The sequence below is a fragment of the Solanum lycopersicum genome, chromosome 12 (assembly GCF_036512215.1).
Source record: "Solanum lycopersicum chromosome 12, SLM_r2.1".
In the NCBI taxonomy this organism is placed as follows: domain Eukaryota; kingdom Viridiplantae; phylum Streptophyta; class Magnoliopsida; order Solanales; family Solanaceae; genus Solanum; species Solanum lycopersicum.
Window position 1 is genome coordinate 3,037,633 of NC_090811.1, and position 18,326 is coordinate 3,055,958.

Below are 18,326 nucleotides of genomic sequence, written 5' to 3' on the forward strand. Positions count from 1 at the left end.
ATTGACTGTTTTTGTATACATATATACTAAGTTTTAATAGTGGTTGTAGCGGATTGTATATTCAAGGCTCATTATTATTTTTGTTTTTGTATACATATATACACAAAGTAATTGGATTTAGTTATACAGATGGAAAAATTTCATATATGATTGTAATTTATATATTTTAGTAGTTATATATAAATTATTGAAGTTAGTATATATTAAGTTTATATATTATTGGAGTATATACAAAGTCATTTAGACAGTTGTATATATTGCTATGTTTAACTACTATATTCATGTACACATATTAACTAGAATGCATAACAAAAATAGCCAATGAAGCCATTATCTGTACAATTATAAAAAAAATATATTTCAAATCATTCAAAGAGATCATATATACAATTAATACAACACTATTATATAATCAAATTACTGAATTGATTTTACACTGATATTCTTTTAAATATACAAAAACTACATCAAAAAAGTATATAATTGTATCAAAAGCAAAACACTTACTTTATGGCTATATACAATTATCACCAACGATTACTTGTGTTCGCTTACACTGATCTTCTTTATAATATACAAATACTACATCAACAAAAAGTAAATAATTATATAGTACGAAACTTCTGCTTAAAATAATCATATTTTGAAACCAGTTTTCAAAAAAAATAAAATACGACACCACAATAACGAACGCACATAAATCAAAATTTGTAAATCCAATAGAACGTTGTATAATTATTGCAATAATAAACATGAATTTTCATCCAATGAACACTTACCTGAATTCGATTACAAAAAAAATTTGATGAATGTTGTTTCATAAACAGCAAAAAAAAAGTTTATCTTTTGTTTCAATTGCTATATAATTCTTATTTTTTTTGAAAAAAAATATGAATTTGAATGTTTACCTTAAAAAAAGGGACGTTTACCTTAAATTATGGCATTATCTATATTTATTGTTAACATATTTAACGCTTCAGTTACAAACCACTTTTTAAAATAAAATTATATAAATAAAAAACAAAAGAAACCTTATATACAAAATTAAAGATACCTAAAATAACTAAACCATACCCATAGAATGTAATTAGGTAAACTATACCCATATAATGTTATTTAATCAAATAAGTTTGCCATATATGAAATTTTCTCTATTCTTTATATGTATAACTAAATATAAGCACAACCTATTTCAAAAGAAAAAAAAAGCACGAAATATATTTAAACTTTGATCAAATTACTTTGGGTAAAATTTATTAATTCCTATTTAATAATGCATTTTAAAGATATATAACTGTTAAGTTGGACAAGTTATTATTATAAGGGAAAAGGCTCAAATATGCCATTAAATTTTCGAAAAAGGCTCATTTGTTATTCATTAAAAGTTTAGCTCATTTATGTCATTGCCGTTAAAGAAAAAGCTCATTCATGCCATTAATTTATTTGTTTTGAATTTATTTAAAAAATTGATGACGTGACCAAATTACAATTGGCCACGTGTCAAAAATGATTTTACAAAACCACTGTAAAAAATAATGTCATGAATGAGACTTTTTCTTGAACGCATAGATGAGCCAAACTTTAAACGAATAATAAATTAACCTTTTTCTGAAAGTTCAATGATATATTTGAGCCTTTTCCCTTATTATAATGATGTAATATTTATGATGTCCACTTAGGCACCTATATATCTTTAGAATACGTCATTAAACAATGCATGAGAAATTAGTCTTGCACAAAATTTGAGATTTTTACAACAATTTCTATCAAAGTTCAATTTATAATTAACTTATTTACATTATCGAACTTGAGTTTACACATTTTTCTTTTTTCATCTCAAAATTTAAATTAGTGTACGATAAAAATATTTTTACGTGTTGTGTTTAGATGCTCAATCGAAATAAAACGGACTTTGATAAATGGAACTTAAAAAAAAAAGTAGGCTCCACATAAACTTCCATTTCATACAATACTCCTCTCCGTGTGTTTATTTTTCTTGTGTTCACTTCTCTTTAGTTTTTTACTTTGATTTTTCTCCGGAGCTCCGGTGGTCGGAAAGTTGATCGGCGTCGGAAAACAAGTAGAATTATAAACTTATAATCACAATCGAGGTAAATTTGCTTTTTGCTCCTTAATTTTGCCCGTTGATCATTCATTTTTTCTGAATTTTCCGTGATTTAATTAAAGTTTTTAGTTTTTTTTGTGTGTGATGTTGGAGTTAAAGTTTGAAGCTTTTTTTTTGCTTAAGGAAGTAGTTTGAGTTAGAGATGAAAATGGTGAACTTTTGTTTTACTAGGAATTGACCCCCCCCCCCCCCAACCCTATAATTGGAAGAAAAATGTAGGTGGGAAAGTTGAATTTGGAGTTTTTTGTGATTTTGGAGTTGGTTTGATGTGTATATTTATGGGTTTTATGTTTTAGGTTTGGAGCTTTTTTGCTTAGGGAAGTAGTTTGAGCTGGAGATGAAAACATGTTTTGTTTAATTTGGAATTGAAACAGAAAAATTCGTCTTGGTTGTTTGATTTTTGGTAAAGTCTGAAACTAATAAAAAATGAAAGATATTATAATCAGTGGCGGAGCCAGGATTTTCAATAAGGGGTTCAAAATTGTAAAAATAGACACACGGAGTAGCCGAAGGGGGTTCGATACCAAGGTGGCTTCGCCCCTGATTAGAATGATGACCTTTTGTTCTATCATTATTGGAAGAAATATGTAGATGTAGGGGGTGAAAGTTCAATTTGGAGTTGTTTATCTCTTTCATTTTCTATGGTTTTGGGAAGTTTATCATATTGGTTTATGCTTATAGTTTGGATTCTTTTGGCTTATGGTGATGTTTTGTTTTTTTTGGAAATGAAAAACCCTATATTTGTTTACATGAAATTTACCCCCTGTAATTGGAAGAAAAATGTAGGGGTGACATCCATGAGGTCTCAGGTTGAATACCCCAAAGACAAAAAACATTAGGCGATTTCTTTCTATCTGTCCTAGCCTTGTTAGATAGAGTTGCTTGGTACTTGTTGCGAGTGGAAAGGTACATTATCTCGTGGAATTAGTCGAGGTGCATGCAAGCTGCGGACACCAAGTTGATATAAAAAAGAAGAGTTGAAAGTAGCTGACCCTGTCAGTCTATGTAGAAGAATTGATTTTTGATGTACCTAACCTTTTACATTTTTCATATTTTGCAGGGTCTGTGGAGGTGTGGTTTGATTCTAGAAATCCCCGTGCAAAAGAAATAAGTCGGATTGAAACTTTTCTGCTGTAGCTGCCTCATCAGAAAAAATGATGGAGGCTCCAAAATCTGTTGGACTTACAGACTTGAATCAAAACCTGTCGCAGAACTTTTACTATAAGCTTGGCGAGGGGTCAAACATGTCTACGGAAAGTTATGGGATGAGCAATGCTGGAGGTTCTGTTACAATGTCGGTTGATAACAGCAGTGTTGGATCAAATGATTCTCACACTCATATTTTAAACCACCAGTACAACCACATCCACAATAACTATTCTGTTGCTGCTAGCGTAGTCAGGGGGAGAGTTTCTAGATTGAGCGATGATGCCCTCGCTCAAGCCTTGGTTGATCCTCAGTTCCCCACCATTGGGCTTGAGATTTATGATGAGTGGACAATTGACTTGAGGAGGCTTACCATTGGACAAGCTTTTGCTCAAGGATCTTTTGGGAAACTGTATAAGGGAACTTATAATGGTGAAGATGTTGCCATCAAGCTTCTGGAGAGGCCAGAAAATGATCTTGAGAGGGCTAATCTTATGGAGCAACAATTTCAGCAGGAGGTCATGATGTTGGCAAATTTGAAGCATCAAAACATAGTACGATTTATTGGTGCATGCCGTAAACCCATGGTGTGGTGTATTGTGACTGAATATGCAAGAGGGGGATCAGTGCGTCAGTTCCTCACAAGGCGGCAAAACCGAGCTGTGCCATTGAAGTTAGCAATTAAGCAGGCCTTACATGTGGCAAGGGGGATGGAGTATGTGCATGGCCTGAATCTGATTCACCGGGATCTGAAATCGGACAATCTACTGATTGCTGCTGACAAGTCAATCAAAATTGCAGATTTCGGTGTTGCTCGAATTGAGGTGCTGACCGAAGGAATGACACCAGAAACTGGCACTTACCGCTGGATGGCTCCGTAAGCATCTAGACCCTTTAGCAGCCTTGTTAATCCGCTTTGATCCAGTTTGGGCTTATCGGTGAACCTTATATTAGCACTCTCTCTGTCTTCATTACTTTCGGAGTTTTATTTCTTTTTTAAAACTCCTTTGATATGTGTTACTTGAGCCAAACATCTTTCTAAAAGAACCCATCTACCTCCACGAGGGAAGGGTAACGCCTGCTCTCTCTCTACCCACCCAAGACACCACTGAGTGGGAGTTCACTGGGTATGTTGTTGTTGTTGTAGCATGCTGTATTCCCTTTATGGAACAAAATTTTTTAGAACTAAAGTGAAAAGTATGGAGGTTGATGGGTTCAAGTCCTGAATGTCCTTTTGATGGCACCTCATTGATTGTGATTATATTTTCTATTGTATACCTGCTGTTGTTGCTAAGAGGAGAAATTATTTGTTCCAGTTAGCTTTTTAACATAGTTATGTGCCTGTTAGTGAAGGTTAAAGAGTTGATCGATTTTATTTTCTCTTTCAATTTATTTCAATCCTTTTGATCTTCCTTCTTGTCCGTGATTTGTACCTTGATTCAAGTTATTCACAACCAAGGATGTGGCTTAGCTTTCAATGAAGTAGGTGCAAATCACAGAGATTTGGGTTAAATCACACAAGTAGTGCTTTATTCCCATATGCCTAAACCTTACACCTTGGTGGGTATCTATTCATATCTGTTTATTGATCCAAATAAATGGTAAAGTGCCTTAGTTGATAACTCTCAGCACCAGCCACATCATATTCCATGAACTTATCAGCCCAAAGTGATAATTAACAGGAAAAGAACTAATCTTTTAAAAAAAAGTTCTTTTTCTGTTAATAATCACTTTGGGCTGATAAGGTTCATGGAATATGACGTGGCTGGTGCTGGGAGTTGTCAACTAAGACACTTATTTATTTGGATGCATTCTCCCGATGAAGATGATAAGTTCTTCATTGCGGTGGAAATTTTGGTCTTTTAGCAGGCATCTTAGAGAAGCATGGGAGACTTTAGTTCAAATCTTAGAACAGGCACAAAAACACTAGGTGATTTCACCTGATACTTGTGTTAGTGGGGATATTGCAAGTACTTCACAAAATCATCATCGACATGCACTAGTGCTCTTCGAGGATTTCTCGATTATCAAAAAGGAAAATCTAAATAAGTTCTATTCTTAGACATAATTAAGTTTCAACACTTCTATCCCTCCAAACTTATTTATGCAGTTGTTATATTTAAGTGACTTATTAATGAATTCAAAAACAAAACTGGTTACACCATAACTCAATTGCTAGCTCTGAGTTGGAAAGAAGTTTGTTCTTTTTTGGCTGATTCCAAAAGGAATTCCAGGAGAGGCCTTACAAAAACTAGAGTCTACAACGATCATGTGATTCTCCACTGAGTTACTACATCATAAGACCATCTCAATCTCTACGGAAAGGTAGAAGTGGAATATTTCGCTCAATCTTTCATGAATCTTAATCATTTGTTGGAACCTTCGGTCATTCTTTACGAAGAGACCTCATTTTAAAAGCATAAAAAGCGTCTAGGTGATGTTCTGTAGAATCTACAATGATTATGTGGATTCTCCATTGAGTTGCTACATAAACTTGTTCCATCCATAAGATTATCTCAATTTCTACGGAAACGCAGAAGTGGAGTACTGACTCTCATGACCCTAAATCATTTGTTGTAACCTCCGAGCATTCTTCCTGGAAAGAAGTGTTTTTAAAAGCAAAAGGCGATTCGTGGAGTTTGAAGTGTAAAGCTAGGAGTGAAGCATACAAGTTATGGGTAAGTAATAAGAAGTACCAAACACATACAAATTTAGTTGTCTTCTCATGAAACTGAATCATTTTTTGAAACCTCCAATTACCGAGAGTAGTGTTTTTAGAATCGAGAAATGCAAAATGTGACAAGGTCCATGATTTTGAAGCAAAAAGAGAGAAGTGAAGCGCACTAGCTATAGGAAGTAAGTAATGCCAGACATAGAAGGATTTACTACTATAAAGATGCAATGAAATGTTGTTGAAATGCTTGCGATCAGAAAGGATTTAGGAGGTTGACCTTGTGAGTGGTGATAATTTTGGTGACCTAGTGCAGTCATGAAACACCACATCCCTGGGATGGTGGATGATGTGGCAGTGTAATATAGTTCTTCTCTGTGTGATAATAGGCTAGTATGCATGTTAGACTTTCCTTGGCGAAATAGACAGACGAATCTGTTTGCATTTGTTAATTTGACGTGATAATGAATGATCTTGCCAAAAAAGAATATGATATTGAATGATCTTTGCCAAAGCAGGTGGGGACCAGATCTAAATATCTGGTAAAACTCGTATACGTGCAGAGACTACAGCCAGTCTCTGACACTACATGCAATTCTAGTATACTCAAATTTTGATTCTGATTAACTGAGAAATGAAGTTACTTTTCAAGTTTACTCGAGAGAAATTAGTCATTCACATTCTGCAGATCCTATCCTGTTTAACAATGTGAATTTTCTGGCAAGTGTGTCTGGTTTCTTCTCTTTTCAGAAAAAAAAAACGATGTTCAAAGTTGTTAACAATAGCATCCGTGTTTCGTTGTGGACCACCAATGTTTGACTTTGTTTTGTAGGGAGATGATCCAGCACCGGTCATACACCCAGAAAGTTGATGTTTATAGTTTTGGCATTGTTCTGTGGGAGCTCATAACTGGGTTGCTTCCTTTCCAGAACATGACTGCTGTGCAGGCTGCTTTTGCTGTTGTCAACAAAGGCGTCCGTCCAACAATCCCCATTGATTGTTTGCCTGTCTTATCTGATATCATGACCTGCTGCTGGGATTCTGACCCCAATAATAGGCCAACTTTCTCTCAGGTTGTCAAGATGCTTGAGGCAGCTGAGACAGAAATCATGACCAATATCAGAAAGGCACGTTTCAGGTGCTGCATTCATCCTACCGCTACAGGTTGATTCGGGAAAGAGGAAACTGGAGGCAAAAAAAATGTTGAATGGTAAAACTGATTTTGAGTCTGCCATGTGTATCTATTCGGCACAATTTCTTTTCAGATAGAAAAAGGGTTATAATTATGAGAAAAAACTAAACATTTCTCCTGTATTTTGTATCTTTTCCTTAAAACCGTGGATTTAAGACAGCGACTCGTTGTTAATACAGGATATCTGATGTGCATCTATGCATGTCAGATTTTGGCTTTGTTTGCTGAATTTGTTCAAATATATAGCAGGTTCTGAATTACATGAAATGCTCATCTATGCACGCAGCCTCCTTTTTTTGTGTTACACTCTGATAGTTGTATCAGTACAGGAGATATATAGGTACAGGAGAAAATACAAATTGCCTCCAGAGCAGTATGGCAAGTGTGCAAACTTGCTGTATTGAAGTATGGTAGCTTTTCAGATTGTATAGTTTTGATTTTGGAGACCATAACTTCCTCAGAACTCTTTTTGAAGGATGAATGTCACTCTTTTGCCTTGTTATTGAAAAATAGACACTCTTCTAAATCTTCAATTATCTTATTACTTTTCTTCATTATCCTATTAGTGTATTTTCTTTTCATATCTTTTGTGATATGGTTTAGCCGAGGGTCTATTAAAAAAAATCAGAATACTTTCACAAGGTAGGGGTACGACTTTATACACACCACCCTCTTTCTGACTCTACTTCTGAAATTTCACAGCGTATGTTGAAGGCTTGGAAAATAGTTATTTTTACTTGGTATTATACTCATCGAAGATTGTAGATAACTAATAAATATTTGAGGTACGTACAAATTTGATCGAAGACATAGATTGGTTATCTATGTTTTGGGATTTTCTAGTTCCATACATCATGGCAAGGATCCATTATTTTAGTGTAATGCGGATATGATTAGACTGTAAAATCGGAAAGATAAAATTATGAATGAATATATTTGAAAAAATGTATTAAGTGATTTTTTTTATAATAGACGAAACGAAGGAAGTGAGTTTAAGATATTTCAAACATATGAAGGGGAGATGTGCAAATACACACGCCATTGATTAGGGGAGAAGTGATTATAGATAGGATAAAATGCATTTTTAGCTTATAGAGGACATGATCTTAGAAACGAAGTTATGAAGGTCATAAATATTACGACAATAAAAGGTTAGTATATAGTTCAGCGTTATCTCACTTTCTTACGGAATAAGCTTGGTGGTAATTTGGTGCACCATATATATTTCCTCGTTCATTGGCAATATCTTTATTTTTGTTAATTCTCCTTATCTCATGTGCTTCAATTATCACATTATTTGACTGTTAGTACTGTATTCCTTGTTTCTCAAATACAATGCGATGCTTTTTTTTAATTATTATGTCCTCTTTACTTTCGTATGTTTTTTAATCAAATTGCTTTAACATGTGTTGTTTGAGTCGAGGGTCTTTCAAAAATGACCTGTCTAACTGGTGTGCGTATAGTTTACCCTTTCCAAACCCCTAAATTACGATAGTATGCGTTAATTGAGCCAAAGGTCTTTCGGAAATAACTTTCTACTTAGTATATGTACGTTTTACCTTTTTCGGATCCCATTCATAAAATTACATCGAATATGTTGTTGATGTTATCGTCATAAAATTTAAGGGGTCAAAATGTATAAGAAAATAACTTAGGTGGGTGCAAAAGCCATCATATAACTCATATATTATACATTAGAATGCAAAGAGGTTTAAAAGCAAACGACGTCGTTCGAAGTGAAATGCTTTTGGCTGTAAACGGTGATTTTAGCACGGCGATTCCTAGGGTTTAGGCCGTAGAAGACGACGGAGTAAGATGAAGCCGGTAGTGAGAACAACAATGTCGAATGGACCTCTGATTTCATGGCTCAGGATGAGAAGGATGAATGCAACATCGGCGACCGCATAAATATTCTCTCTCTATGAAAACTTGTCGATTGTGTTATTTTGAGCAATTTTTAAAAATAGTTGATCTTCGATCTTTGTTTCAATGCAAATTAAAAAAAGCACCTAAAATCATTGTAGATATTCATTTCATTTTGTCTGTTTGTTGGTACATGAAGTTAGTTAAAATTAGATTTTTTTTCATGGGAATGTTGTTGCTGATGTTATTTTGGTTTCTGAATTCAATTGTTTTAAAATATGGGCGTGTAAACTAATAATATGACTCCAAAATGGTTGTTTATGTCAATGAAGAATAAAGAAGCAGCTAAAATTATGCATCCCTAGACTCGTTCTGAGTTCCATTTTTATCTAAATTCTTAGTTGGCAATGTGTTCCTATCTTCTGTGCTTGTAATCTGTTTATTACATGAAATTGGTGAATTCTCCTTGATATCAATGTGGGGTGGAAGCGGAATTAAAAGGATTCAGAGTGAGAGAGAGATGTGTTTGAAAGGGGGATGATTTTATTATGAGGGAAAGCCCTCTATTTATACACAAAAACTTTACACCTTTGGCCAAAATGGCTGACACTTACTTTACAGTTGGCCTTTTTACATTTGGCCGACACAAAAAACAAAAAACTTACTGTTACTAATGGCCTATTTTTTATTATTGGCCGACATACTTTTACAATACTTTTTTACATATGCTGATATTCAGCCGACACAAAACGATAAACACTAAAAATAAAATACTTTACTTTATACACAGATATCTATCTCTCCCTTTTTTTTTATCTTGTATGAATCTTTTTTGATTTAGCTTGCTTTATTTCTTTTGTCATTATCCCAAATCAACTGCTGGTATTACGTTATCTTCTCCGTTACACTTGGAGCATCTATGATCTGGGTATTTGTTGCTGATAAGTTTACAATATCTTACTAATAACTCTTCTGAAATAAATTCCTTCTTCAAGGCTCTTGTAGTTGGTTGCTCCTCTGGCTTTAGTAATGACAAAATCCATCGCTGGACTTCATCCATATCTGATTTCCTTAGCTCTTTGGAGTTCGAATAAATCATTACTTGATCTCGTGCATAATAACTCCAAATAGCATTGCCATTTAAATAATTATTGGATAACTCTTGTATAATTGTTGCTATTCCAATTATTCTTTTATTCGCATAAAAGTTTGGTATTTCTATCTTTGATATCTTGATTTGTTTCTCTATCTCTTCCGGTATAATCATATCTCTGGTCAGGCCTATCTTTACAACTTGTATTGGCGACTTTATCTCCTCGTATAATATCTCAGCTGGTGCTGTATAGAATTTTATATAAAATAGGTTTCCTTTAGTAATTCTCTTATATGTCACAAATGCTCTATGTAATTCCGGTATTCCAATTATTTCTTCTTCGGTATATGTATATACTGTATTTAGTAGTCCATAGCTATAACATGTTTTAACTAAATTTGGACTGGTTTTAGGTTGTGCTATAAGTTTGTTATATCCCTATAACTTCTGGGTTATATAGTCTTCTTCGGGGTTTTTTGTTTGCGTAGATCTTGGGTTCAAGTTTAAATATGTCTTGATTTTGTATATGTTTTTGATGTAGGACTGCGTAATGTAGTTGTATCTCTTTTTGTCATTCTGTAGACTAACTGCATATGTGGATGTTTGTGGTTCCACGGGTATCTGTACTTGTGGTTTTTGGATAAATGGTTTTATGAATAGTTGGTTTAAATTTGTATTTTTTGATTTCTCACTATCTTTTTTGCTCGTACCTGCAGCTGTATTTAAACAAACTTTGTTATGGATTTTTTGGAGTTTTCCAACGTCTCCTTCTAGTTCTGGCTGTTTACCGTCCGCCGAACGACGTAGCTCCGCATGTTTATAGTCATGCTGCTGACTGTTAGTTTTTCCTTTCAGATCTTGTACATCTGCTCCTATCTTTTCTATTTTTTGGCATAGATTTGTCATTATAGTCAATAGGTCTTTCATTGTATCTTTCTCTTGAGAGGTAGTCTGCAATGAGATTCTCGTCAGTTTTAATTATCTCAATTGTAAATGTAAAATTCAATATATTTAATACTAATCTTCTTATTTGTTTTGTTGTAACTGAATCATCTACCTTTTTAGTTATCCACCATTTTACTTGTGTGTTATCTGTCCTTACGATAAATTTATTGTAAACAATAAATGGTTCGAATGCTAATAAACATCTATATAATGCAAATAATTCTTTTCTATTTATCTCCCATTTCGTTTGTGCTTCAGTATATGTTCCTGAGTAATACCTGCAATGATGTTCTATCTTTTCTTTGTTATATTTATATTTTAGTACTCCTCCGTAACTGTGATCACTTGAATCTGTTTCAACTATATATGTAAATGCTTTACTTTCATCAGGAAAGTATAGTTTTGGTAATTTTTTACATAATTTTCTAATATTTTTTTATATGTTCTTTATCTTTTTTCGTCAAAATAGTATTCAACATCCTTTTTAAGTTTTTTATGTAGTGGTTTTAAATGTTCTGCTAATTTTGGTATATATTCTCTTACTTGGTTTACTAATCCTAAAAATGATTGCAATTTCTTTTTTGTATCTATATTTTCGCTAAGGGTAATTATTTTCTATATTATATGGGTTTGCATTTTTATCCCATTTTTATCTATTTGTATTCCTAGAAATTCTACATGTGGTTTCATTATTTCTGCTTTACTTTTACTTAAGCTTATACCTGAATGTTTAATTATATGTATAAATTTTTCTAATAATCTTATATGTTCTTCTTGTGTTTTAGAATATAATAATATGTCATCTATGTATACAATGCAATTTTCTAATTGGTTAAAGTAGTTATCCATGAAATGTTGATATCTACCTGGTGCATTTTTATATCCAAATGGTAATACATTCCATTCATAGAATCCTTGTGGTACTGTGAATGCTGTTAATTGTTTAGATTCTTCTTCTAATTTTAGGTGGTAAAATCCTGATTTGCAATCAAATTTACTAAAATAGTTGTATCCTTGTATTTGTCTTATCTTTAATATTTTATTTGGTATTGGGTAGTTATATGTTTTAGTTTTGGCATTTAAATTTCTGTAATCTATAACCATTCTACTTTTACCTCTTTTTTGTTCACTGTGTTTTATAACTATAAATGCTGGGCTTGTGTGTTTGCTATTACTCTCTTGTATGTAATTGTTTTTTAATAGTTCATTTATATGTATTTTAAATTCTTGTAAATCATCAAAGTTATATTTTAATGGTTTTTGTGTTATTATACTATTTTCGTCTATTAATTCAATTTTTACTTTTGTCTTATGTTTTTCCCATCCTTGTAGTGGATCTTCATTATATAATTGTTCTAGTTGTTCATTAATTATTCTGACTCTGTCTATTGTAAATATAATGGTTTCTAATTGTGTTATTTGTTTTTCATTTATATTTTCCATTTCCTGATTTATTTTTTCACTACCTTTTATCCATTCCATAGATTTTCGTTGTTTATTTTTTACTCTTTTTGCTCCTATTTTATAGCCACATGCGTAGTAAGCCACCAGTGTATTTTTGTTATTATATGTGGGTAAAATTTGTCTAGAAATGGCATCCCTAGCAACATATCTTTTGTTGTGAATTCAAAATTATAGATTTCTTCTATTGTTAATATTTTATCCCATATTTGTATTTTTATATTTTTTGCTTTATATTTAATCATACTTCCTTCATTATTAAATCCTGTTACTATCATTGGTGTTTTTAATTTTTCCCATTTATCTTCTGGTAAACAATTATATTTATATATATTTGCTTCTGCTCCTGTATCTATCATAGGGGTATAATATCTGTTGTGGTATCCTTCTATGATAATTTTTGCGAGTATATATATTTTCATTATTCATTTTGTTCTTTTTATGATTATCTTCTTATTTTGACATGTTATTGTTAATTGTTCGTTTTCTATATTATATGGTTTAACTTTCTCTAGCCATTTTATTCCTAACGCGATATTATGGTTTCCTTCGTATATCTTAAATTGTATTTTTGATGGAATTCCTCCTATAATTATTTCTTTTTCTGTTGTTTCTTCATTTGTATTTACTATTTCACTAGGTAATCCAGGGCATATGTGTCCTGTTTTTATAATTTCTTCTTCTAATACTAACTCTCTTGTTATATGATTTTCTTCTTGTCCTGTGTTTATCAAGATTTTATATTTTCTTTGGTCCATTATTCCCGTTATAAAATAATGATATGGCGTCGTTTCTTCTAATAAATTTTGTGGTATTTCATATTTTCTTTTAGATGTACTCATCCTTGATGAGGTAGCTCTAGTCAACATATTTAATGTGCTTGTATTTGGTGTACTTGAGGTGCTTAATCTTTCTTTTACTATTTTCAAATCTCCTTCTGTATCAATTTCTTTATAGCTATAGTCATTATTATCTATTACAGTAATTATTTTTTCAAAAGGATTTTCTATTTTTATCTTATCAATTTTATTTTTTGCTGTTATTTTATGTTTTGTTGTTAATATATATAGATTTTTATATCTTGCTGTGAATACCTTACTTCTTGGTGTTAACTCTATTCCTGACATTTTCCAATATAATACCAATGATTTATCTATATTTGTATCTGTTAATGCTACTGTATAATTAGCACTTATTATAAATTTAAATTTTTGGTATATTAAATTTCCTTTAACTGCACTTATTACAGTTTTTTCTATAGGGTGTATTATTCTGTCATCTGTTAAATATATTTCAATGGGTGTATCTATTCCTTCTCTGAAACAAGCTTTTATTAGTGTTTCTGTTCCTCCTAAATGTACATATTTTATAGCTGCTTTATTTTTTATGTCTTGTATTTCTTTATTTATTATTCGTTTGCTTATTATAGGTATATATGCTTTTCCGCTTGTATATTTACAGTCTATGACGTGTTCTTTTTGGCTAACTACATAGTATTCTTCTTTTTGTCTTTTAAACCAGTTTTTTTAATGTAGGTATTTCAAGTATCTTTTCAACACTTAAATCTAATTTTTTTCCTTTTATTTGTTCAAAAACTGTATTATCAAATATAATCTTTTGGTGTGATAATTCTTCATTTTCATAATTTTCTTTAGATATTATTTCGTTTTCAGACATTATATTTCTTCTTCTATTTTATTATCTAAGTTTTCTTCTTCATTTTCAGTTTCTATATCTGATACTTCATATATGCTGTCGTTATCACTTAATTCATAGTCTATGTATTCTATTTGCATATATTTTTCATTGTCTATGATTAATTCTGCTATTTGTTTTCTTTTTGGATCTTTTGGTAATTTACAATCCTTAGCTATGTGTCCTATCTTTCCGCAATTGTAACAAGTACATTGGGATATTTTCCTCTTTGGTTTATATGGTCTTTTTATTTTATAATTTTTTATATAATACCTTCGTCTTGGTTGTTTATCTTTATACTTAGTTTTATTTTTTCTATAATTTTTATATCTTTTGGATTTTTGTTTTTTATTTGTACATCCAAATTGTGGTGCCATTCTATTTTTTCAACATGCTAAATTTTTATTTAGTACTTTTTCCATTTTTAATTTTTCTTTTTGGCTTTCACATAATTGTGTAAACCATTGAGATAGGAATTTTATTCTAGCTCCTAAGGTATCTACTAATCCTTCATCATTCCAATCTTTTATTACTTTTGTACTAAATGACTCTGGTAATTTCGTAAAATATTGTTTTCTTATTTCTTTTGCTTCATCAAAATTGTATTTTGCTTTGTAATAATATTCTTTAAATGCACAAGTGTATTCTTCTATATAACACATTTTACATATAGCTAATTTTGTCATAAGTTGTCTATTTATTATTTTTTCTCTGTTTTGTTCTCTTATATCTGTAGTCATACCTCCAAATTCATTTCTTATTGCTGACTCATATTTATCTAGTATATCTATATTTGTTGCTGATGGAGATCCATCTATTTTCTTGTCACTTCTAAGTACTTCTAAACTTTCTGAGGGTAGATTTTCTATCCATAATCTTGTTGTTCCTACGAATGTTCTTTCTATGTATCTCGGTGTTTTTGTTGTTTCTATTTTGTTATCTATTCGTTGCTTAGATATATTTCCTATCCACATTAATATTGCTTTATTTATGTCTGTAACACAATCTAGATCTAAAAAATTATATTGTTCATTTATTGATTTTGGTGTCCAATTCTTATTTAATCTATTGTTCCATATTGCGTTAGTTCTATCTGATTGCTGATAACTTTCTGTATAATAAGTTGGTGGTGTCCATCTAGGACTAGCTCTAGGACTATTTTTGGGACTATTATCTGGAGTTTTAACTCTTGACGTACTAGGTCTATTCATATCTCCTGTGTTTATTTCTAATTTTTTTAGTTTATTTACCTGTTCTAAAATTTCTGTATATGTCTCACTTATGTCACTTATTTATGATTTTTGGTCATTTTCATTTTCATCTATTTCATTTACTTCATTTACCTCAAGATCTTCATTTAATTTTTGTTCCATCTCGTTTATTTTATTTGTTAATTCTTTTTCTTTTTCTATCTGTTTTTCTTTTTGTTTATTTTCATATAACAATTTTAACCTTGCTAATTCTTTTTCTAGTTCGTTTATTCTTGTATTTTTTATTTCTTCTTAATGTTGTACTTCTTGTTTTGCTTCTACTTTTATTTTTTTTATTTCTCTTGATTTGTCTATTTCTTCATTTTCTTTTGTTATTCTTATCATGGTTGTTAAACTATCTTCTAATCTTGCTGTTTCTTTTTCTAACATCAAGTATAGATTATTTCCTATTTTTTTATATCTTCTTCCTTAATTTGAAAATATTATTTTTATTATCATTCCGTCTTGATTTTCATATGTCTTTTCGTCTACTGCAAATTCTTCTTTGTTCATTATAATTTATGTATTATATTATGTTGTAACTTATATTCAAGACAATCTAATTCTAGTTCTAACATAAATATAACTTTTCTTTGTGCTAGTATTGATTTATTACATACTCCTGCTAATATATTTTCTATTAATCTTTCTTTTCTATGTTGTATTTTTTTGCTTTTTTCATCTATCTTTTCTATCAATTGTTGCTTATATATTTCTTTGTCCATGTTATTTTTTTAAATAACATACATATTTATACTCTGTTTTTGAAATTATCTTTATTAAATGGTTTTTCTTATCATTGTTTGTTTTGGTAAGTTGTGATAGTTCATATTCTATGTACAAGGATTTTAATTTTTTCCATATCTTTCGTACCTTTTTATCTATCTTGGTTCTTGTTGTTTTAGTTTCTTTGCTTGGTGTTATATTATTCTTCATAAAATGTCTTTCTATAATATTCTCTTTTAAGTAGATCTAATCCTTGCATTTCATTAGCATTGTTTATAATATATTCTAGATGTTCAACTTCTCGAGTTCTTAAATAATCGAATAAATTTTCAATTAGTAATTTTTCAAGTAGATATATGTTTTCTATGGTTTTTACCCAATATTTTAAGTATTCGTAATTTATCATTAATCTGTAAATATATCTAGATCATCATATAAATCATACATATCATAGTAAAGTTCATCTTGTATACTCTGTATGGTTAACTCAGTCCAACCTTGGGTTGTTATTTCTATTATTTCATATGTTACCAATTTGTCATAAATTTCTCTTTTTATATCAGTACTAAGATTTTTTAGTATATAGAGTAGTAATATCTTATAATCATCATCATCATCTATTAAATAATTATTCATCTTATTCATTTTGATTAAAAGTTTTATTCCTTCCGACCTCTTAATGGATTATACTTACCTATTATGAAATAATAATGATTTAATAATCATCTCATCTAGTCACTACTATAGCTTTTTTCTTTGATTAGTTACCCTAACAGCGCCTCAACTTTGTTTACTCCCCCAAACGGCCTTCTTGCCTACCGGTTTCAACTCGGTTTCAACTTTAGGATAGCATAGTCTGGGCATACTTATTCGAAGAATATTTCTGTAGCAAACCTTCTAAAGATGGTTATTATAACATTATTAAGACATGATAAACAATTATAATCAACAAGAGATTTTCAGAAATAAATCTATTTAGCTACTCATAAATTAAGAGTGTATACCTGTTTTTGTAGATCTGTAACTCCAGATTGTTCCATAATTATTAATTTTATTAGCTAGCTCTGATACCAATGTGGGGTGGAAGCGGAATTAAAAGGATTCAGAGTGAGAGAGAGATGTATTTGAAAGGGGGATGATTTTATTATGAGGGAAAACCCTCTATTTATACACAAAAACTTTACACCTTTGGCCAAAATGACCGACACTTACTTCACACTTGGCCTTTTTACATTTGGCCGACACAAAAAACAAAAAACTTACTGTTACTAATGGCCTATTTTTTATTATTGACCGACATACTTTTACAATACTTTTTTACATATGGCTGATATTCAACCGACACAAAATGATAAACACTAAAAACAAAATACTTTACTTTATACACAGATATCTATCTCTCCCTTTTTTTTTTACATTTTCAGTTGAAATTTTGTTAATGATGTTATTACTCAGTCTCAACTATGGAGTATGGATATAAAAGGGGTTTATGATAGGTTATGATCTAATTATTCTAATCCTATGAAGACTAAATTAGAGCGACACTGCTTAAGAGGATTTCCATTATGGACTGTAATTACTCTGGGATCGTGTTGTGGTTGATTGTTTAATGCATTTCAAATTATATTACACTTTGAGCCATACAACACGAGAGAAAAGGGTAGAAAGTCCCTGTGAATATTTGGAAGTATAATATATGAAATACACTTCTTATCATGAATTTGAGAAAGAAGGAGAGTGGTGGGATATAAGTTTTCATGGAAGGTGAAGATGTGCCGATTCAAATATAATGGTGATTCGTCCAAATACTATTTTTTTTAATTATTTATTAGTAATGTCTAAAATTCAAAGTGGAAAAATGCATTAAATCTAGCTTAAGATATTTGATTCATCCATCTACCAAATTTTCCTTGTTGTTCTTATTTATAAGTGGAAAAAAATCATTAAATATAATTATGGTATTTTGATTCGTCTAACCACCAAATTTGCCTTTTTTCTTATTCTTATTTATTAGTATTTTTCTTAAATTAGAAGTGGAAAAATTCATTAAATCTATTTTACAATATTTGATTTATCCAACCACCAAAATTGTCTTATGTTTCTTCTTATTTATTACTTTTTTCTTAGATTCAAAGTGGAAAAATTCATTAAATCTAGCT

General features: G+C 30.9%; 1 protein-coding gene and 1 pseudogene across 1 annotated transcript; one reads left to right on the forward strand and one right to left on the reverse strand.

Moving 5' to 3' along the window:
* The first annotated feature begins 1,945 nt into the window (after positions 1-1,945).
* LOC101255467 (serine/threonine-protein kinase STY13-like) lies at positions 1,946-7,401 on the forward strand. Its single transcript, XM_004251662.5, has 3 exons — positions 1,946-2,111; positions 3,186-4,148; positions 6,775-7,401. The coding sequence occupies exons 2-3, from the start codon at positions 3,280-3,282 to the stop codon at positions 7,109-7,111; spliced, it is 1,206 nt and encodes a 401-aa protein (XP_004251710.1). The 5' UTR covers positions 1,946-2,111; positions 3,186-3,279; the 3' UTR covers positions 7,112-7,401.
* A 90-nt stretch (positions 7,402-7,491) lies between these two features.
* Positions 7,492-18,293, reverse strand: LOC112940420 (uncharacterized; annotated as a pseudogene).
* Positions 18,294-18,326: the final 33 nt, after the last annotated feature.

Excerpts from the sequence above, each read along its gene's own strand:
- LOC101255467 (XM_004251662.5), top strand. The coding sequence starts at position 3,280 with ATGATGGAGGCTCCAAAATCTGTTGGACTTACAGACTTGAATCAAAAC. Across the intron at positions 4,149-6,774 it reads ACTTACCGCTGGATGGCTCC|GGAGATGATCCAGCACCGGT; the intron begins GTAAGCATCTAG and ends TTTGTTTTGTAG.